This window comes from Rhipicephalus microplus, chromosome 3 (genome assembly GCF_043290135.1).
Source record: "Rhipicephalus microplus isolate Deutch F79 chromosome 3, USDA_Rmic, whole genome shotgun sequence".
Taxonomy (NCBI): domain Eukaryota; kingdom Metazoa; phylum Arthropoda; class Arachnida; order Ixodida; family Ixodidae; genus Rhipicephalus; species Rhipicephalus microplus.
Genome location: NC_134702.1, coordinates 76,741,379 through 76,764,244, shown reverse-complemented (window position 1 = coordinate 76,764,244; position 22,866 = coordinate 76,741,379). Strand labels below are relative to the sequence as shown.

At 45.0% G+C, this 22,866-nt stretch overlaps 1 protein-coding gene across 5 annotated transcripts in view; it reads left to right on the top strand.

Moving 5' to 3' along the window:
• The window catches only part of LOC119173364 (uncharacterized), a 138,368-nt gene that overhangs the window by 89,564 nt on the left and 25,938 nt on the right, over positions 1-22,866 (top strand). For 3 of the 5 annotated variants that reach the window (XM_037424213.2, XM_075889850.1, XM_075889853.1), the window contains exons 3-15: positions 6,265-6,575; positions 8,710-8,963; positions 9,867-10,092; positions 11,513-11,566; positions 13,851-13,949; positions 14,466-14,611; positions 15,523-15,583; positions 16,021-16,122; positions 17,188-17,295; positions 20,015-20,149; positions 21,030-21,087; positions 21,521-21,604; positions 22,583-22,739. In XM_037424213.2, the coding sequence (XP_037280110.2) occupies positions 6,265-6,575; positions 8,710-8,963; positions 9,867-10,092; positions 11,513-11,566; positions 13,851-13,949; positions 14,466-14,611; positions 15,523-15,583; positions 16,021-16,122; positions 17,188-17,295; positions 20,015-20,149; positions 21,030-21,087; positions 21,521-21,604; positions 22,583-22,739 (1,795 nt within the window). Of the gene's footprint in view, positions 1-2,409; positions 2,563-6,264; positions 6,576-8,709; positions 8,964-9,866; positions 10,093-11,512; positions 11,567-13,850; positions 13,950-14,465; positions 14,612-15,522; positions 15,584-16,020; positions 16,123-17,187; positions 17,296-20,014; positions 20,150-21,029; positions 21,088-21,520; positions 21,605-22,582; positions 22,740-22,866 lie in introns of those variants that run through there. The other 2 variants (XM_075889852.1, XM_075889851.1) reach the window with 2 other exon arrangements.

Here is a 22,866-nt window from a genome sequence, read left to right as displayed (position 1 = left end):
CTATTTAGTAAACTGCTACAGGCACACTTACAGGGTAACAACTACGCCATAAATCCTTCTAATTTTTGTGCAGGCATTCATTATGCCGTCCTTCAACATTCTTCGGGGAAGCGTAATACCCGCTACACACTTGCAAGGAATTTCGTTCCTTTTTTTTTATGCTGTGGCTGACCACGATGAAGAATTTTGCCTGGCGGTATTGTGATGGAGTTGTACCATTTGACGACCCAATCGTTACGCGATTCGCATTGTGTGACGCCTGGCTGTTCCCTTGCTGTTTTAAAGCGCTTTAATACACACATTAATGAGATTTCTTCCCCGACGTGAAGCCTGCATAAGGGCAGCTCGCCACGGCAATCCAAGCTAATCAAATAAAATAAAAAAACGGTGTAGCTGGCACGCAGGGGACCCGGGTTCGAAACCCATTGCGTCCTTGATGTTTTTTTATTTATTTAGTCTTTTTTCTCGCTTTGCGCTATAGTGGTTATGGACACCGGCGCGGCGGCGGCGGGTACGGCGCACGTGACCCGTGCTGTGATCTCCTAACAGCTTTCGCCTTAAAAAGAAAAAAAGAAAACCCTTCTGAGATGTTTTGTGAGGTTATCTGGTTGCGCGCACTGTGAAACGCGTTGCTTGCGCAAGTGGTGCGCCAAGAATCGGAGGACAACGTTCGCTTTGTGTGTTTATCACCCGTTACCACGTGTTACAGTGTAAGAAAAAACCGGGGGTTTATTTTATTTACCGATTATCTCCATCGTTAGGATACAGTTTAGTGGTATAAACTGCCAAGCCCACGCTTTAGTCGGGAGTTTCGTGTGGATGGACTTCGAAGTGACGTTGTCACTATACTGGGATCATGTTTCAAATTGTTTAGCAGATGTAGAGGCCCAATAAAGCGTGGGCCTCGGTAAGATTTCGCATTCGGGGCGAAAACCCGTGTCACATAGCGGCAAGTTTATTAAGGAAAAGAGGGGGGGGGGATTGCTGGTGGGGCTTGAGGGGGAGGGGAGATGTCAAGGGCCCCTTTTGCACCACTCTGCTTACGTTGATGCTTCCAAGTCGTGTCTATGGAGCTTTTTTTGAGAAGGCAAAGGTGAAATGACCCTTGCACTGCTTACGCTGATGCATTCAAGCCGAGATTTCTGGGGAAAGCGCAATCGCAATGAAGTCTGTACTCTGCACTTTTTATTTCCCTTTGTCTTTACGCGAAACGCAAACAGATTACGGTGAGTCAGTCATCGCGCCATCGCGTACTCCACGTGCACCACACCGCAGCGGCGTATATGACATCCACTTTCTTTACGGCGTGCGCGCCTGCTGCTGCCGCTGCTGGTTTTGCCTTTTCGCGTGCTTTGTGTGCGTCTCGCATCGGTGTTGGGCGAACCTGTCTTCTCTTCCTTCTCCTTCGAATCCGGTGCGGCTTCGAAACGTGGGACGCATCCAAGGGTGCACTCTCAACGGCGGGTGTCTGCCCCCTTCTCTCCTTGCTCGAGCCCTTGCGTGTATGCCGGCTGGCTTGCCTCTGCTGCTGCTGCCTTGGCCGTATAAGAAAGGCCTCCCTTGTGTGTGCGTGTGTCTCCTCTGATATCCAGGGCCTCGCTAGTTCGATGCAGCAGCCTTCGACCGTTTTGCAATCGAAGTAGCGGCTCTGCATTTAGCAGTGTTGTGGTGGTAGCGTATACGTGAACCTCGCTCGGCGGGTATATTCTTCCTGTCATTGAGCATTCCGTTTGTCTCCGTTTTTATATCACACGATCGACGCTCTTGACCTTGTCGTGCCACGGACTACTTCTGGCGGAGAATGGATTAATTGCGTTTGTCCTATTGTTATTGTTTAGGGAATAAATGTAGAGCGTGAAACAATCGTCGATTTCTTCCCGCGTTTCTGGCTGCAGAACGTTGGGTGCGGCTATCTTAGAATTCTCGCATGATCTCCTGCAGTTTAACTTTTGTAACGCTGGACCATCCTGATTGCTGAGCCAGGTCTGGTTGTTTCTTGCATGTTAACCAGCAATTGATTGTTCACTGTATGACCTTATAACATACACCTTATTCACTATGACACAATAAACGAAATAATACAATGAACTTAATGAAATGTTGCGTCGCCTAATGAGGTTGTCCTGTAAGCCGATGTATCGTGAACTAGTTCCTCGGGCCTCTGCACAAAATTATCGATACGGAATGTACGCTCCGCACGCTGTCGACGCCTGCGTCACTCTGTTGCCTAAAATGGTGCAAGCGTGCTTCGCGCACCCCTCTGATGACGTCGTGCCTCGGGCGCGACCACGTGACGCCCGACGTAGGCGGCTACCGCGGCTACGCTCGGCCCGCCCCGTGTAGCGTTTTCGAAACGTCTCGCTACGCCCCTTTGTTTTAATGCCCCCTCGCCCCGCGCGCGAAGGTCAATATAAAATGCTGCGGAGGTAGCGCGTGCTCGCGCACTCGATAGGCGAGACGCCGACGGTGACGGTTTCTCCAGACCAGACTTGACTTGGTCGAAGAAGACGCGAAGACGGAACGAAGCCATGCCTTCGACGAGCCCGCTGTACGGATTTCGAGGTGCGTCGCCCCGATCGCCTGCTACTCCTTGTCGTCTGCCGGCACCCTCAGTGGTTTGGGTCCCGTGCTCCACAGCTGCTCTGTTGGTTTCGTTTACCGGCCCGTGCACCGCGGAAATTGTGTCGCCGTTGTGTGCGCGTGGATAACCGTGTGCTGGCTGCGTTGCGGGGATGTATACCGTTACGTGAGAGCGACTGCGCAAGCGTCTTCGTGCGTGATTCGATATTTTTTTTTTTTTGTAAAGCTGCGCCCTGCGTCTTGGACCACATTCGTTGGCTTTGCTTCGAAATAGTGCGCCTGCAGGCGTGTGACTTGGATTGTCGACCGTTTCAAACGTGCGGATCAGCGTAGTTTAGTAGTAGTCGACGTTTTGAACCGATCGCCCCGTCCCCACCTAGGAAAATTAGTAGTGTACGGGTTCGCCATATTGTTGCCGTCGCAGTATACGTATAATGCCCGGTTGGTGTGTGCGCTGCGTAGGCCGCAGAATAACATTAGGCGCTTGGGGGGAGATGCGTGGGCTTGGATAGTCGTGGGCCCTTTTCGTGATGTGGCTCTGCTCGTCGGCGGTGAGGTGTCGCGAAGGCTGTGTGTACCTTTTCCTTCTCGCCCTCCTCTCGTCGTCCCTCGCCACTTTCGAGAATTGCGCGGTTTTCCGGCTTTTTTTCTGTTTCACCCGTGCCACTCCCTCTTCTGCAAAGTTTACTGCCGTCGCCAAGCGTCGTTGCGCGTTCCAGAATTGGTAGTCTGCGCAGTTCCCGTGCGCTAATTAGTTTTAGTTTAACTTCTTAGTTTGGTCATGGGCAACACACCCTTCCCAGCCTTTCTTCGATGGCAGCCAATTTTGGGCAAGCCGGGAATTTGCGTGGTCGGCCTCCGCGTGTCGGCCGAACAACAAGCTGCGCGTGGGTAGAGTGTCGTACATCTAGAAAAGAGAGAGAGAGATAGGGAGAAAAAAAAAATCCCAAGGCCCTTGTATACGCCTTGCTCTCCTGCTGCGTCGTTTCCGTGCGAACCTTTTTCTTATTGATATTTATTGAGACTGCTTTGTATTTTTTATATATTGGTTTTCAATCGGTCCTTTCTGGCAGCGACATACTCTTTCGCACTCTCTTCCTATGCTGTTGTTCTAATTGTCGATAAAATATCAATCAGTGGACGCAACCGCTTTGAATAACCAGGTAATAACAGTTCAACGCTTCTGTTTTGTTATTTTCCCCTCATGGTGTTTCATCTGAATATCAACGAATTCATACTTCGCATGTTCCCAGGCTTGATGACGACCTCATTCCAAGGGCTCGTTTTACTCTTGAGCTTGTCGAGAGTGCGTACTGAAGAATGTAAGAATAATGATGCTGGTCGGTCGCGACGTTAGGTTGTAGTCGTCGCGAAGAGTCTGAACAGATGGCCCGGCTTGATGAAGGTCACGCTGTTCTTCGACGGCACCGCAGGCGGAGGGACCGAGTTCCGTGGTGCCAGAGCAGACGCATTCTTTCTCTTCTCTCTCGTCTGGTGACTGGGTCGCGTTTTACTCTGTGCACGGCTGAAGAATAGTATTAACTGAATATGTAGCTATTGTGAACGTGCCGAGTGGGAGTTAGAATCTGTACTTCGCCCTCGGATGTGCTTATAGCCGCATTTTGAGACTTGAAGCGCGTGATTCTTTCGTGGATCAATATCGTCGACGTTACTGCAGAATGTACAAAGAGAGCGAGAGAGAGAACTCAAAGGAAAGACAAGGGTGTTACCGATGTTGTACCCGGCTTTCTACTCATCAGGGAGGGTGGGAAGTAAAAGGGATCAATGAAGCAAGGAGGAAAGAGAACAAACTGTGCGCTTCCACAGATGTCGGCGTTCACCGTACGCAACCGGACAGTTACAACCGAGCAAGTCCGGTGTTGTATTGATTTTTTCGGTCTTACCTTTGCCGCAACTCTCTCGTTTTTCTGTCTCCTCCATCCCTCGTCTCTGACCTATCCAGTTCACCGTGACAATCACGTCGAGGTTCACGTACAGCGGTATATTTACTTGTGGAACATTCTGGTCTTGTTTCCCCCCTGCTTATTATTTTTCGTGTGGTTGGCGTAGCGTCTCGGAAACTTGCTTGTATACGTTCGCTCGGCGTTGTCTTTCGACATGGTCGGTGTCGAAATGGGACGTAGTCCTGACGTTGAACTCTGTTGTGAAGTTTTTTGCATCTTCGGGACCTTCGGTACGTTCTGGAATGTTCCGTTGCGGAAACCGACAATGCGCTTTAGCTCCACCGCCTCTTCTTTTTCTTGTTTTATTCGATTGCGCGAATCGGCCGCAGAGCGTTGAACATAGCAGTGCTGCGGCATCGATTTCCTTTTTTATCATCCGACAAGTGTTTGTTCTCCCATCGTCTAATGGCGCAGGCACTTCGAGCCTTGAACCGGCACGTTTACGGGTGCAGTGTTATTTGGAATATGTGGGGACACTCTTGTGGGAATGAAAAGAGACGTAAGCTCCCTCTCATATGTTCAAGACGCCGAAACTTTTTTCGGGAATACCCGTTGTACGTGGCTCGCAAAGTGTGTTGCCAGCATCGTGGCCAAGAATGTGCATCCCGGAGACCTGCACCGTCGATGTTCGCCCGCCAGATGCTGTACTCGAGAAGGGGACTCTCGCGTTCCCCGAAACGCACGAGCCGGTTATATTTTACCACGATAACACCCTTCCCTGGAGATCGCGTGTAAACTGCTGCCACTGTCGCTCCGATTGCACCATTTGCGAAGGGGTCGACTTGCGGTTAGATTTGTTGCAGCTGCTAGTAAGATTCATCGGAGCCTCTCGGCTAGAAGAAGCTTCCTGTATATCATTGCATACTGTTTTTAATGCAGTACCGACCACATAAAAAAGAAAAGTCAGTGCAGTGCGGGTTTTGAAAGCGCCGCTGTCGCAGGAGTTGTCGTTCCTCTGGTTTAACGTTCGTGTCGACAGTCTTGTGCCAACGATCTTTGGGCTGGTCTTTTAATAGCTCGACACCGGGATTGGGGTATTGATTGAGCATTGCCACTATGACACTGTTGTTTAACAGGTGGGAAGTCTGACTAGGAGGTCGGATATGTGGGAGTACACATGTCTTAGATAATATGTGAAGATAGTTGCACACTGCAGCATGAATCAGATGGGGTAGGAAAACGGCATTATTATTAGGATGCATCCCGCGGCTTTCTCTTTAATTATGTTCGGGATAATGTAAGTTCTATTTTAAATACATATACCTGTCTTTAATCTCTCGCCTCGCCAGTGATCCGTGAGGGCGTTTCACGTACTTTGGCACCATCAGAAAACGCCGGTCGCGAACGGAATAAGGTATGCAAAGAAGGGATAGTTTCGTTATACGGGCGCCATGTTTTGTTCTTCTGTGGTATGAAGCTTTTACTCTGATACAGTGTACTGCACCAGTATAGCACTTGACATTGTGTAGCCATCAATGCGAAGTTGCGCAGCGTAGTCGTAACAGGACTTTCACGAGGCGCGGTCACGTGTGCACGAGGTGTATGTTAAAGTCCCTCCATGCGATGGGATTACCTTAGTTTCGGGGTTTTTTTTCGCTTTCGTGTCCTCTTAGATCTGTGCAGCGCATCCTCGCTGTGCGTAACATAGAAGCGAACAGCCCTCGCGTGGCCATTCACTGCAACACTTTTGTGAGACGTGGCTGCTGCCGTTCTTCCGCAGAGACGGGCGGCCCGTTCAACCACGGTTCGGCGGACGACTTCATCGTGGGCGACCGGGTGTGGGTGAACGGCACCCGTCCGGGCTACATCCAGTTCCTGGGCGAGACGCAGTTCGCCGCGGGCGACTGGGCGGGCGTAGTGCTGGACGAGCCCGTGGGCAAGAACGACGGCTCGGTCAACGGCGTCCGCTACTTCCAGTGCGAGCCGCGGCGCGGGGTGTTCGCCAGGCCCGAGCGCCTGTCGCGCTTTCCGGGACCCGGCGCCAACGGCACCAACACCACCTCCACGCTCGTGGGACCCGGAAAGACGCAGGTCCCGTTGCCATTTCTCATGCTTTTTTTACGCCTGTAAAGCTGTCTTCACCACGCGCACGTGTGCGTGCGGGGAAGCGGATGAAAGCGCCGTGCTGGGAAATACCTAGTCATGTACCGTGAGAGTGCGCGGTGACATTGCAAGGGACTGTGAGAGCACGTGATTTTAAACTTTGCATTTTAGTCATCGGAGCACTAAACCTTGGACATGATATATATATATATATATATATATATATATATATATATATATATATAAGGGAAAGAAGTGTATACCTAAGGGCTCGTTTTTCCGTGTTTTTAACACAATAATAATGAGATATAACAGACAGTAATGCCAAGGAATGTACAGGGGAAGTTATTAACATTAATGGAATGTAAATAAGAAGAAAGAAAAGTGGATGAAAAAATTACCAACTGTAAGCAGGAATCGAACCTACGACCTTCGAATTACGCGTTCGATCGAACGCGTAATTCGTGTCCTCATCATATTATATATATATATATATATATATATGAGATCTAACAGGCAATAATGCCAAGGAAGGTATAAGGGAAGTTATTAGGCCAATTGTAATGTAAATGAGAAGAAAGAAAAGTGGGTGAAAAGATAACTTGCCGTGGGCAGGATCCCCATGGCAAGTTATCTTTTCACCCACTTTTCTTTCTTCTCATTTATTTATATTACAATTGGCCTAATAACATCCCCTATACCTTCCTTGGCATTATTGTCTGTTAGATCTCATTAATATTGTGTAAAACACGAAAAACGAGCCCTTAAGTATACACTTGTTTCCCTTATATATATATGTATATATATATATATATATATATATATATATATATATATATATATATATATATATATATATATATATTTCTGTAGGGACATTTTTTTTCTCACTTGAGCAGACTTGTAAAATATATTGCCTCTTCTACATAGCCAGCAGGAGAAGTTCTTTCGTGCAAAAAAGAGAAGATAGCCTCTTTTTTATTTTTAGTTTTTTTGAGAAATGGTGTAGCACCGCAGTCAGGCACAGCACGAAATGCAACAGCGTTTGTCTCCCTTATTTCTCAGCTTTTTCATTGTAAATTGTTTTCCATCTTTCTGGCAAATTGTATATTACTAATTATCAGCCTGACTTAGTGAACGTAGCATCGCTTTGCCGAGAATGACGGCACGGGTGCAATTAATTCCAAGCCACGGTTGCCACATTTCTATAGGTGCAAATGCGCAAAATCCCCGTGTAGAGGCATTAAGCAGGAAACATTGGGTTATATTCACTTGTACGCGTTGAAACTATGAGTCCTCTGGGTGCTGAGGAGGCTTATGTTATGGATCTTGTAACATGAGTCATTTACTGAAATAGTCTTACCAGCTTCGTTGACTACTGCATCTTGTCAGGTTCCATTAAGGCAACATATATGTCAAATGAACTCATTTTTCAACACCGTGTATCAGCATTAAAGGAGTCTTGACACCGAACATTCGATCATGATCTGTGTTATGTGGGTTAGTCCTTTCGCATTCACAAATAAGCTGGCAAAGCTCTGGTGAATTTGGCCTAGCACTCTAAAGAATTGAATAATATGATGAGGACACGAGCCACTTGCGAGTCTGGCTACGCCGGCGCACTCGCGAGCCATGACGTAACAAGGAGGTGGCTAAGCGAGCGCCTGAATTCCGGCAAGTCATAATGTTTCATGGTAAGCCGCACGTCAAGTCGAGATGTTCTAGCTTCCTTCAGCTTGGCACTGAAATTGAATGATTAGCAACAGGTAGAAGGCGACAGCTCTGCTCCTTCCAGCTCGTGACGCCGCACGCGCCGTAGAAAAATGGCGGTTGCTGTTGGTTTGTGGGGTTTACAGCCGGCCACTTATCGAGCTTATTTTGCTTCGAAATATCGTTTGTGGCCCACTTTTCAGACATGTGTAGGCATAATAGAACCTTTACCTCTAGTTTTCGCTGAAAAACATATTTTATTGGGTGGCCATGTCGTGGCCCCTTTGAGTGCAGATATTTTATATTTAGTAGCATTACTTTAGTTGCTTAGATTAGCTATTGCTTGTGTTTTTAGATATTGGGCCTTTTTATACGTAAAATAAAGCTTACCACAGCTGGATCGGGCACACAGGTGACTACCACAAGAGTGAGCTCCCCCACGGGAAGCACCCGGTCTTCACCTCGGGCGATCACCATGCACACGTCGACCACGACGACCGACTGTGGTCTGCGGGTCGGCGACCGCGTCATAGTGAACGCCTCCTCGGGCATGAAGGCCGGCACTCTGCGCTTCATCGGACCGACGGAGTTCGCCACTGGGCAGTGGGCTGGCGTCGAGCTGGATGACCCCGTTGGCAAGAATGACGGATCTGTCGCTGGAAAGAAGTGCGTCCTTCTTTGGCTGTGCCTACTGTGCATTCTTATTTTTTTTTATAGGTTTATGATGTTTTTGTAAGTAATATTTGGCTTAAGCACCTACCACATCAAGACAAGTTATGAGCCTTCTAGGTGGCAACTTGCAATTAACGTTGCTATTTTGTGATAGACTTTAAAGATGCAGTTTGTGGTGGGATTCTTTCCCAGGTACTTTTATTGCACTGAGCTTCCTGAACTTTAGGCAAACATCACAGCAGAGTAGAGCTTCAGCTGATTACTTAGACGATGTGCTCACAGCATTGTATGCACTCTAAGCCAATGGAAACATCATTGTAAAAGACATGCTTCTGACTTGTCGTTATCATGCCCATACAATTGCGCCCAATATTAGCTGCAACAGGGTGCACTAGGTGGTGCTAACGTTGCACATTGGTGGCTAAAGTCAAGGCACGAGTGAAAATTAAACCCTTCACTGCAAAGTACCCGTCCAACTTTACTATTTAAAGGAAAAAAAAAATATAAATCTAGTGGTTAGTTCTATAAGTATTACGGCTAGGTGGCGTTAGCCGCCGCCCGATCTAAAGGGTACAGCCACATACATCCATCCATCCATCCATCCGGTACAAACATAACAAAAAAAAAAAAAACAATCAGAGATGGAAGCACTGTTTCAACTGCTTGTATTTGCAAACTCACTTTTGCATTATCAGGTGTTACAATATAAGCTTGGGGACTTCAATCATGGCCACCGTGTTGCAACTCATAGGAGGTGCCACTTTACATTGCAACATTGTTGCAGTTGTTTAACCCTCTCTCCACTCTGAGGTTAGTCCAAGTGACACGATGGGAGATGAATCTTAGGTTCATCACCATACGATGCGATGTTATGCTTCCCCAACGTTGCTATCCCAGGTACTTCAGGTGCCTGCCGCGGCACGGCCTGTTTGCGCCCTTGCACAAGGTGGCCCGCGAAGGTGGCCACACCTCGACCACTACGACAACGACCACGCGCACGACGCGCATCACCTCGCAGCCTCGGCGTGCAGGTAGCCAAGAATCTCTGCGCAGCTCCCTGAGCTCGGCCTCCGCCAGAGCCGGGGTAAGGCTGGGCGTCGCTGCACTAACCTCCCCTGCCAAGGTAATCCTCCCCTGCAGCCTCCCCTCCTACTCACCATTCTCACTTCTTGATCTCTGTTGTGCCTTTTTTGTTCCCCTGTCTCGGCTTCCTGCCTGTCTCCTCTCATGGGACACCTTTCGACCTGTAGTTAATTAATGCCCCGCTGTGTCGATGTCAATGTAAATTAAGAGTTACAAACTAGGCTGTTTCTTCAGTGTAGTGCTAACAGGCATGCCTTGACATGACAGGGTACACATCACAGGATCTGCACAAGTATGCTTTCTATTGCGCACCCATGAATCATACGTTACAAATTGGATGTTACTTCACTTAAGGGCTCTTCACTGTTTTGTGGTTATAATCCTTGCTGTCACTAAGGAAGCAATAGATTAAATATTGCATTTCAGTTCTTCTGTAGTGCCCACTTTTCAAAGTATGTGGGCTGTCGTAGTTGCATATCATAGCAAGGTTTTTCTTTCTGCAAAAAGCAAGAGACGTCTGTTTCGACTTAGCATTACAATGGTGAAACGAGATATCTGCCCTGTGAGCACAGCATTCGTACTAGGCTCGGCTTAATTCGCCTTCTTACGCAAAATTTGGAATAGAAGCTGAGACGGGGGAGCTAAAAAAAGCAGCAGTCTCTTGCAAGCCACCCTGTGTTTTACTCACTCTTGTGTACTTCTCTTCCCACCTGTGCTGATCGACTCCTTCCCCTAAAATGTCCGAGTAGTGGTTACTCACTGCCCCATCCCTTTGCCGAATCCTTACCTCATCTGGGAGTAACTCCCCACAGACACCTGCCATGGCCGCAGCGTGTGAACAGAGGTGATGACTGCGATGGGGTGAACGGTAAGATGGATGCCATTTGCTGGCCAGCCCGGCCTCCCAGTGCTTTCGGCAGCTTAGCAGACTTTGTGTCGAGCAGACTGATTGATGCAACTCCTCTAGTAACCAAACTTGCTACCAGCTTCCTTTCACCATCCTTCTGCTTTTTTCTTTTCATCTTATGCAGCTGTATGTGAGCTCTTAAGCGCTATGTTAATGACATTCGCCTGTTACTTCCTACACACGAATCTTAAATGCATCGGTAATGCTTAAAGTACCCTGAAGTATTACCTCTCGGAAATCTCCGGTACTTATGTTGGCAAATATATAATCACATAGAGCAGTAATCATTTCTTTTGTATTGTTTGTAATACATGCTATTTAATGAGTGTGCTTGCTATTTATTAAGCATTTAATATTAGTTTTGAAGAGGTACTTGTTTTAATTTTTTCACTGAACATTTGCTTGCCACCTTGTACTACACAGCAGTAAGTGTTGTTTTAATAATGTAGATGTAGTTTTAACTCTGTAACCAATGACCCAATTTTTATGAATGTCACGTATTGTAAGTCAACTGCCTAATATGAAGGCTTCATTTTTTTTTCCCCATTTCCAGAAGTCTACTAAGCCACTCGCCTCACCCATGGTAGCGTCACAGAACTCCCTACAGGTGCGTTGTTATTGGGATAACATGGACAGGTATCCTGATGGCATTTCACAATGCTTATGAGGTTCAGTGCTATCATTCTTGCCTAAATGCAGCTGCCAATGTGAAGTTGTGAAAAGTGAAAAAATTTTCCATGCTGATGTCATTTGTGACCATTATGCTCATTGGTAATATGTGTGTGTCCGTATGAATGCTGTTGTATGCATATGCAGTGGTCATGAGGTTAAACACAGCAGGAAATCATTAAAGTAGAAGATTGATTAAGCACATATACTCAAGCACATGAGTTCAAGCTGTTATGGGTCAGTTACCTACAGGTGGCATAACCTTTATCCGAGCTTGAGAATGAAAACTACATTGATTTAACAGGGACTGCAGGTTGTGGAAATGAAAGTATGCGCATTAGTTATGAAGTATGCCTGAAAGGGTGTGTTTCATCTCATTATCACTGTACACGTGTGACTGTGTTGGTTCTGCTTGTACTCTTTCCCCACCCGTCCTCGAGATTACGCTCGCAAGAGAAGGTTGAGTGTTTGAAGCCTCGCAAAACGACCTGTTGCCCCAAGAACACTTTCGCTTCAGGACGTGACGCCGCCGCTTGACGACCTTCTGAGGCCCATACGACGGATGGTTTTATGATGCGCAAGATCTACGCTTGGCTGGAGCTCGACTGTACCCAAACAGCTGTCCTGGCTTCTGCCGGAATTGCGACGCTACTTTTTTATCTTCCTCTTCTCACTCTCTCCCTGTCTCTCAAATAAAACAACTCCTTTCTGTCACATCGACCTGCAAGCCTCTTCAAAGAAAGCAAAGCATCTAGTCTGTGCAGTTTTCAATAAAAGTTTGTAGTAGACACTGGAACAAGTTGTTGGCTCACAATGTTTCAAGACACTATTTCAAAGCTGCGCGTCGTTCTTACGGCAATGCAGCTTGTAGATAGTTTATTGCTTGCTTCTGAGGTGCTGTATTCCTGCCTTACACAACATATGGTGGCATGAAATGGCTGTCTAACCTCATCCCTGACCCCTTTTGGGTGCTTTCTTGCAGACGATCGACCCCGTCCTGGTATTGAAAATCAAGTACTTGTACACACGCACAGTTCGAAAATCGTGGCTGCCATCGATGGTTACGCAGACGACTGTTCAGTACTCGTGACACCCTGCAAGCTTAGAGTTATTTTAAAATTTTTTCAAATGTGATCTGAGGAAACTGCCAGCTGGACATGACTGTCCAAATTTTCAATTTGTGATGTGCCAACTCTCCTTGTCGGATGGTTGATCAATAATACAAGCTAGTATATACTTACGCTCATAACTCCTATAATTTTGCAGCACTTACGGCTGTGCTCTTTTTAATGTGTGCTAACATTGTATGATAACATATTTCTCATAAAGCAAATGTTCACATTCGCTATGCGACTAGATTTTTGTGTATGCGATGCTCAATATGTAAACATCTATATGGCTCCTTTTTTAACCGCTTTTGTACGTTTTAAATAAAATGAAATGCGTTTGTGCCTGGCCCTGTTTGTTTTGTCTTGCATGGCAAATGCGCAACAATGTGCAACTGCATTGCACTCACTCATCCATTGATTACAAGTCATCATGTGTCGCACGAAGCTGCAAGGGTGTAGATTGGTGCAACAGCCCATCTTCTTGCACAGCACGGCTGGACATCTGAATGATTAAAAAACAAAAACAAAGTATGGCTTTTTTCTGAGTCACGTGAAAGGATAACGAAGTTTCCAGGCAGAGTTATGTGCTCAACTGGATTTACATTATAAAATCACCAAGGTTACACTCTTGCACATTTATTTAAAAAACTTCACATTGGCAGTTGAAGCTCTTGAAAAAGTACACTCGAGGACAACAGTCTCGGTAAATTTTTAGAAATAGCGCTTTAGAGCTGTACTTCACGCATTTTGCAACATTGAACGACGCTTCCATGTTGCTGGTGGGTTTTAGTACTGCATACGATGCATCTGTAACAGCGTTGCATGCAGAAGAACGCCACGCTTTGCAGAATGCACTTGCCCACATCTACTGTGTATGTGCACTGAATGAAATGTGGTGCTCTTGCATACGCAATACTCTTGCTGATGCTGTGTACGCAGTGCTGTAACTCCCGAGCGTTTCTGACTACCTTATTTGCAGCGAGCACATTTTCGGGCTGACCGCATTGGCAGAAATATCTCTCTAGACCTCAAATGGAGATTATGCAAGCATTGCCTCAGTGGATTAAGTTGAGAACTGAGTAACAATGCCTGACCTCCTGCCATTCTTTGTAGGTGGCTCTGAAAGAAAAGGAAGAACATGTGGAGCAACTGCTTAAGGAGCGTGACCTCGAAAGGGCGGAGGTGGCCAGGGCAGCTGTACAAGTTGAAGAGGTAACTGTAGCACTTGTGAACCTACCAGTGTGGCAGGTTGAATGAGCAACTACTAGTATGTATACAGTTAGCAACCATACAGGTTAGAAATGATACTTTTAGCCAGCACATATGCATGCAGATGGTTACGGAATGCAGGAATATCAGAGAAGCAGCAACCTTTTCGATTTCTTGCAATTTCAAATTGAACTGCAATGTGCAGAATTGCACCATTGCCTGTACCATGATTCCAGCTGTTTTCTTGTTGAACATCGTTAGAGCAGTTTGTAGCTTTCTGGGAGAAGCTCTGCAAAACAGACATTTTAGACATAAGGTTGAACACTGCATTGCAGAAATAGGCACTGGTATGACCACCCTCATCTATACATCTTTTGTATTCTTATGCTCTGTCAAAGGAAATGCGTGGGCACATTCAAACTGATCTTTCAGGATTGATTCTCTGGTCACATTTCCATATATATTTAAAGTGTGAGGTCCCTAATGTCTCTTCTTCACTTTTGTAATGGCTCGATGCAGTCGGAGCAGCAGTTGGCAGCTCTCCGCACAGAACACCAGTGCTACGTTGAGGAGATGGAGAAGCGAGCTGCGTCTCTCCACCAGCTCTTGGAGGAGCATGAGCAGGAGCGAGCACGACTCAATGCGCTGAACTCAGACCTCCAAAGGTGAGAGACCTAACGGCATTGTAGTACGAGAATTAATAGTACACAGAAAATAAAGTTACCTGCTGGGAAGTGCATACAAGAGAAACGAGAGTTGAAGTCCACTCAAGCTTTTACATTTGCTGATGGGACGTTTCACTCTCCTGTAACACCATGAGGTGATGCCAATAGCAGCAGGGCTTTGGCGAGACTCGGCATGCCACATTTGTCAAGCCCACTCAATTGGCTTTGAAATTACGACAGCTTCTTCCGACAGTCGTTGTGTCATTAAAGCTTGGAGCATGCTTGCGACAGCTTCTGTGAAGTGGTTGTTGATTCGCAGAGCTCTGTCTGTGTTGATGCTTCATTCCCTTGATTAGAAAAAGTTGTTTTAAACAGTAACATATATTAAAAATAGTTGTAAAGCCTAATACATTCTTAAGAAATTGCAACAGCATGTAAACATGAGAGGTATTATTAGTTTTGACCAAAAAATCACTGTATCGGGATGCTGGTATTAGTGTTGTTCCACAAGCTTTCTTGGAACCATCGCAAGGCCCTTTACGTGGAGCCGGTAAACATTTAATGGGCTGTTTTACCATGTCAGCTTCCAGGGACACACAACTCCTTGGTCACTTTGGTTTTCAATGTGCAGTACAACCTAGTAGTTTTAATGATTGCCACTTGCTATAATTGGTGCGATCTACGGTGTTGAAAGTGCGAAAAATCGGAGATGTTTTTCTCGACTCCTAGCTGACTCGGTGTAGAATTATGAAGTAGTCTTGACCTTGTGGCTTCAGATATGAGACACGGAAAAAAAAAATCTTTGTAGTAGAGTTACAAGACAACAATTTTTGAAGCTTTTTCTTTTACATGCTAAGCCACGCCAGGGCATTACCTGTTAATTGCCTCCTTTTTGTCCAATTATTTTACAGGAAAGTGGAAGACCTGCAGTTCCGCCTGGAAGAACAGGAAATTTTGCATTCAGACAATGACGTGAGTAATTTGATGCTGTGCTTACTTATATTACAAAGAACTGATTATGGAGCCATCTGCTCTGTCAGTTAGCTCTAATGATAGGCCATTAAATAGGAATGAACAAATCAATGAATGAATGACCATAGCTTTGTTTGGTCACAGTGACAAATAAAGTGTGGCCTGTGTTACTTGAACAGTGTCTTGAACAGTGTACTTGAACAGTGTCAGCATATTCCTTGTTAATTTTGTGGAGGCTACAATGACACTTCACTGCAAGCTGTTAGCACATATCTTGTACATAGGAGTTAAGTTAACAGCGAGATAGCTAACTCTATCTCAAGTGTGTGTCGTGCATGGTACATAAGCATGTGCTTGACAGTGAGATGTTGGCGGCTGTGGTGTTGTGCCCTTGTGCTGGAGTAGTGATCAGCCCTGGTGGTGCCTTCTCTGCACAGACGGCAGCTACTGCACAAGCGGAGAAAGTTTCTCACCTTGAGAGGCAGCTGCAGGAGTACAAGGATCAGCTGGAGGCAGCCAAACTTCAATGCAGTGCCCAGGTGGGTTCCTGTGGGCAGTGTTCGGGCTTTTTGATTCTTCCTGTGAACTAGCATCGAAAGGAAGTGAAGTTAGTCTGGTTGATTATATGCTTTCGCTGTAGCGCTTTGTTTGTGAAAAGCTTTAATTCCAAAACTGCTGCCATGTACAAGGTCCCCCGGGCTTTCTCTAGTGGCTTTATAACTGCTTTTTGCCTGAGTGACCCCCCAACTTGTTGGAAAAAAAAATGTTGTAAAATAAAGATTGATTGATAATATGGTTGCAGTAATAGACAAAACACTTGCTGATTACAGAAAGATTTTGCAGTGAAACTTGAGTATGGTGAATGCAATTATAACAAACTCTGATGTAACCAAGCAAATCTATAATGTTCTTGCCAATACCAGCAGGTAATGGATAGTATATGATTATGTTAAAAATGCATATCAGATATAACAAGGGCATTTTTTTTCTCAAATGCAACTTTGCTACATCAAGCACCGATTATGTTCAGGGGTAGTTCATATGAATGAAATACAATTGTCAACAGCAGCTTCAGGTCCACTATGTGTGAATTCAGTGATTGTAGTCAGCTATTGTTGGCTCGCAGGGCTAAGTAATTGCTAAATTTTCTTAATAAAAAGTTTCTTCTGACAATGAAGCCATAGTGATAGTGAGGGCTGTTATTTGAAAGACCATAGCCCTTTTCTGCTGAAATTGTTTGAACTTAACGCATGGTCAGTGTAGCCACAGGAAGTGGAGGTGAGATTAGTGCAAGGTTTTCATTGAAGGGGTACTGAAGCAAGTTTTGAATGCATTAAGAAAATGCTGTCAGTCAGTAGTTGAGACTGCTGTGAGCATGCGAGCCAAATATTATTGCCTTTCACACAGCAGGGAGTTCTCAACTTTGCTTCAAAGACTGCCAAAACTCATTCAATCTGCCTTCAGCAAACTACACAGCAGGCGGGAGCAAGTGGGCTGAGATTGTACTCTATTGTTATGGTGTTAAAACCATATACGAGACTTAGATGGAACTTTGTTGCTAAGGGTCACCCTATGTAACTTTAACACTTTTTTTTTTTGTGCAGGATGATGGAACGCGAGAGCTCATGGTGCAGTACAAAAGTGAGGTGCAGAACTTGAAAGAAGCCCTGAGCCAAGCCGAATCCAAGCTGGCTGCATTTGAAGCTAAGCAGGTGATAACTGAATCTTCTGAATGTACAGGGGAAGGGGGTCAAAAGTTCCCAGGCCACGCTGCCACAGCAATACATGGGATAGTGGCCTGGGAACTTCAGAAAAGCATTGTACCTTGTGGTGACCCTGTGAGGCAAGCCCTATTGTTTAATGTGTCTGAGCAAATATAATGCTATGTTTTTTGTCTCTACTGGTGTAGCTACTATATATATAAGAGTGGCTCAAACGCACTTGTTTGACCATAAAAAAATTGCCCGCAGCTTCCCTCGGGGGAACACTGAGGAGGATGCGGAGCATATAATTGGTTAACGGGGTGTTAAAGTGCGACTTACTTGGGTCGATGGCTAAATTGGTTAACGTGGTTGTGAAATGGGGTGTTAAATTGCGACTTACTTGGGTCGATGGCTAAATTGGTTAACGTGGTTGTAGGAGGGGGTGTTAAATGAGTGAACACGTACACACGTATGCGAAAGGGCGGCGCTGGTCGAAGGGACGTCGATCATTGTGTTTGTGGATTCGTTGGAATTCATTTCACCGCGACCTTGGACGTCGACGCGCCGTACAAACCAACCGACGAGCGGCAACTGAGCGAGCGAGCGCCGACCTTGAGTATATATACAGCTCGACGGCGCATGCACTGTCAGCTGTTGAATGTTCTCGAAGCGCGACGCCACATGCGCGTCCACTGGAGAATCAGGAGAATTGTAGATGTCGAACGCGGTGTGTAGAGGAGGAAGGGTGCACAGATGGTGGAGGAGTGAAGCACGCGCGGTATGTAGAGGAGGAAGGGATGCACAGATGGTGGAAGAGTGGGCGACGGCGCGACGGCGCATGCGCGCGCGTCAGCTGTTGAATGTTTGAGAAGCGGTGCGGACGGCGCGGACGGCGCGGACGGCGCACTACAAGGCGCGAGTATAAGATGCTCCGCATCTAAAAAAAATATTAATTGGAAGGAAAGTATTTTATAATGCACATGGTGCATGTGCAGTATGGTGTTGTACTACACTATAGAAGTCTATGTAAAATTTCTCCTTATTTTAAATACCTTATGTTTACCTTATGATTTTAAATACCTTATGTTTAAGTAGTATTTTACTCAGTTGTCTGATTAAAAGATGGTTTAATGTTAATGTTATAAGCTTTTATTTCCTATGTTTATAGCTGAAGTTTAAAGAAGTTGGTCAATTGAATGAGTCATTTGGACATGTGAAAGCAGTAGACATTTTCCATGCAAGAAATGTAGATCAATGTTTTTTTATTTTTGTCTTCAAATCTAAAAAAAGCATTAAAGCTCTGCAGAAATTTTTTTTGGCTAAGTACTGACAATAAAGAAAGGATCTTGCATATATTAGGCACATTTGCCACGAGCATATTTTCCAATGTATTCTTTACTTTGTGTTTTTTTTTGCAGTTCAAATTATAAATGAACTTGAATTAATTTTACTTAAACTAAGGTGATCATAAATCAGTGGCAAGTAGCCTTATGGTCTTGACGATAGTGCAGGGTTAATGAAATTTGATGTGGTTGCTTGGCAGCTAAGACGTGCCGATATTCTATAGGATGTGGGCTCTATTACCCACCAAGGGGGCCACATTTTGATGGGATCAAAATGCAGAAACACTGTTGTGCTTACATTTAGGTGCATGTTGAAAGAACCCCAGGAAGTTAAAGTCAATCCGGGTTGTCCCGTAATCACATGCTTCAACATATTGTGGTTTTGGCATAAGAGACTATAAAAATCTATATTTCTTTTTTACAGGCCCAAAAATTGTCTGGTGTAGTAATGGCAGTTTTGGAATATCACTTCAGTGGCTGGTGCATGCGCCTTGCGATATGCAGATATGCAACAAATTCCAGACCATAGCCCCCAAGATTCTAAGCACAGTGCAGGCTCCATGCAGTGTCTGAGGCAATGATAATAAAAGAGCTGTGCTGGTCATCAGTGTTATAACTCCTGTGTCATTTCCAACAGGCTGTAATCCACTACTGTTCTTCAGTATTCATACGAAGAATCCTTTTTTCACTGACCATTTTTTTTTTAGGGATGAAGCTCCTCTTAGTCTAACCTTGTCATGCGTCACGTGTAAGCAAAAGAAAAATAGATGAGAAAGAAAAGAAGGCAGTATCTCTCAAACAATATAATAGGCAGCGCTCTCTCATAGAAGTACATACAAACTGCAGTTGAGTGAGGATATTCTAGATGGCGCTGTACCGCTACTCTCCAAGTGGCTGCTGCCCAGGCACAGCTGCACGGGCTGTGCCTGGGTATGCGGAGAATGAGTGCCTCCCTCAATCACCTGGATAGTTGCCGTACATGGTGGATGGTTGGTGAGGCATGGACAAAGCAGAGCGGCGGGTGCATTGAAGACGCTTGTGCTCAGCTTTCTTGGCACGCGTCTCGTCAGTGTTACCCGTGTGCCGTCTACATTCTCGAACGCGATCTCATGCACGGATGCATGTGCGAACGGATGGACGAACAGGTGCTTCGCCCCACTTATCATCATTCACTCTGTGGATATGTTGTGATTTTTTTTGCGATGTATTCTGCTTGTACACAAAATGTTAAATTTTACTTTGAGGCTTATCTGCATCTCTGCTGTCTGAAACTATGTTTTCAGCACAGTGCAAAAATATTTTCTGCTTACTTTGGCTAGAGGAATATTTGGCTTCATATCACTCGTAAATTTGAGAACTGTTGTTTTATGCTGGCACCCTTTCAGATTGAAGACGGATGCACAATAGCCAAGCTGCGGGAAGACCTCATCTCACGGGACGAGGCACTTCTTCGGCTAGAGGCCTCCCTAGAGCAGAAATCCAAGGAACTGCTCGGTCTAAGGGACAAGGCAGTTGAGCTCGTGAGTTCCATAAGGTTCCATAAAGTTCCATCATTTTTGGCCTATTTTTATGAAATCTGAAGGCATTTCTTAGTCTCCAATTAACATCTTTCTCAAGCAAGCTGCTGCTGTGTAAGTTTTTAAATTTTATTACTGTGCTTTATTTATTTTTTTTTTGCCATCCATGATTTTATTTCTGTTTCATCGGCACCCATTGTTTAACTGCAATAGATACAAGCTTCAGGTGGCTACAAACACCTTTTTTGCTTTCGACTTGGTCGTCGTAGCTCCTTTTGATATTGCATCAAACAATGCCTACTTCTTTTGTTGGGTGGACCTAATCTCTGTTAGGTAATTAGGCCTTGTTTGACCCAGCCTAATTTTATTGAATATGTGAAAGAGCCAAATTAAAAGCTCTTGTAATGCAATTGATATGTATAGGGGCTTACTTGCTGTGTTTTTAAAAACTATGTACGATATCTCCATGATGGATTTACCAGCGTGAGAAGATGAAACACTTGAGAAGGACTACACACAGTGCTATCTTTATCCTGAACCAACTCACCCAAGCAACAGTTTTGGCAAATTGTATTTCAAATGGCACACCACACCATGCTGATCCTTGGTGAAAAAAAACCACAGCAGGTGCTTTAGCACACTTGTACTGATTGTCTGAACATGCTGTGATGTATAGCTAACTTTATGGTGTCTTTCATCTACATTTTGCAAGTTTGGCTTCATTTATGAGTTTGTTCTATGGCCTTGCTTGTGAGTGGTGTTTAATGTCGGTAATACTGAGTAAGTGGGAAACTTTGGAGAGAGTTATTCGTGAGAGTCAGTCATGTTAATTACTGCCACGAGACCAGTCAATTGATTTTCTTTTTTTTTTTTCTTGTTTCAGGAGGAAAACCTGGAGGCTTTGAAGGAGAAGAATGAGAACCAGCAGCAGGTCATCGAAGGTGTGCATGGCCATTGCCGTGATTGCTGAAGAAGACGTGGTTTACACTTTCGAAAAAAATATTCTATGAAATCGTGCATTGAAATGTCTATAATTGTGGTCATGAAGTGCGCGAACGATCGAATTGCATTGGTAGATAAGTATCCTAAGTTTATGCAAAAGGGCTTATATTTTGTTGTGGATGGCATTGTGAACAATGAGAACAACATAACGAGGAAAAAAGGCCGAAACATGTGCCACAATCATTTATAGTTTTTTTAGCTGAGAATTAGGTAATTCTTTTGCATTTGAAATCGGTAACGTTTAATTACTTTATGCTTAATATGCCTAAAAGTTAGTTGCCCAGTGTTAATGTATTTGGTAACCATTCGTAATACTATACTCACTTGTAGCTTCCAGCTCTTCGAGTGTTTTGCTTTCCTGTGTCTTTTCAGATCTGAACAGCAGGCTAGCAAAGATTCAGACAGACTATGACTTCTTGAGTGAGGAATCCCAGATAATCAAAAGTGATGCTGCGGGTATGTATGTGTGTCTTGTAATACTAAATCATTTTGAAAATGCATGGTCACGCTATAGTGTAACCACAGTGGCAACTTGAAATATATATGTAAGTATTGAATATAATAAAGTAAATATGCAACGCCTTGTTGCTGTTTTTGGCTTGTAAGAAACACGTGCATTTTGAATTTATATAATTGGATATATAGGAATATGTCATACAACCTAGTTTTGTAGATGAGTAAAAAAAAATTAAGGAAATTTTTTTTTTATCGAGGCCATGTGAAGGTTGCAGTGTAGCAGCGCTGTATGTTGTACTTGTGTGTTGTACTTGCTTAGTGGGGCTGTACTTGCGTGCTGCTATCACTTAGTCGATTAGCTGTGCATGGGAGAGAGCTAGATGGAACTCGGTCTGCTCGATAATATAGGCTTGTCATGTATAGTGACTCTGTAGGGTACCATAGTTTAGCGCTGCAAGGAGTGTGCTTGATTTTCCTGACTGTCATTCGTGAGAAGTGACTCATTCATTTCCTTTTTTAATTTACAAACATGACCTGATTGTAGTATATATAGGGCATCTCTTCCAGTTTCACAACTGTGGATAACAGTTGTCATGCATCCGTAGTAAATTAATTAAATGGTTTGTTTTATGGCACATTATGTAAATAGATAAAGTATATAGCGCAAGAAAATTAACTCTACTCTTCTATACTAGTATGTCACATTGAAAAAAAAAAAAAGAACATATGTAAAGAGGAGAAGAGATCTTGCATCATGAAATAAAAGGGAGGATACTTTACAAATTGGCTTTTCCACAATGTGGCAAGTGTGGCCGTACTTTCTGCGCCGTGCCTCGTGAGGAAATTCGCTGGTGTTCCTCGCTGCTCACATTTTTTCATCCTAATACAATCTTCATAGCAGTTTTGTGTACGTGCACCACATCTTCCAGCGTGGCTGTCTGTTCTGACGGTGAACTGTTCTCATTGCATCATGCACAGACCAGCAGCGGCTAGTCTCCTCGCTGGAGGAACAGTGCAAGCAGCTGCAGGCCCAGAAGCTTGCCTTGGAGGAAGAGCTTGGCACAGTCCGATTGGCTGCCAGCGGAGGCTCCAGCCAGGTTGAAGAGCTCAACAGCCGGTTGCAGGAGAAGGAGAGGCGAGTGGCCGCTCCCTCTTTTGCACGAAATCTGTGCAACTGGCGAAAAAGGGCCTGTATTGTGCGTTACTATTCTGTTAGCTTCCATGTAAAGCTTCATTTACGGCTAACACCATCAAAAGACCAT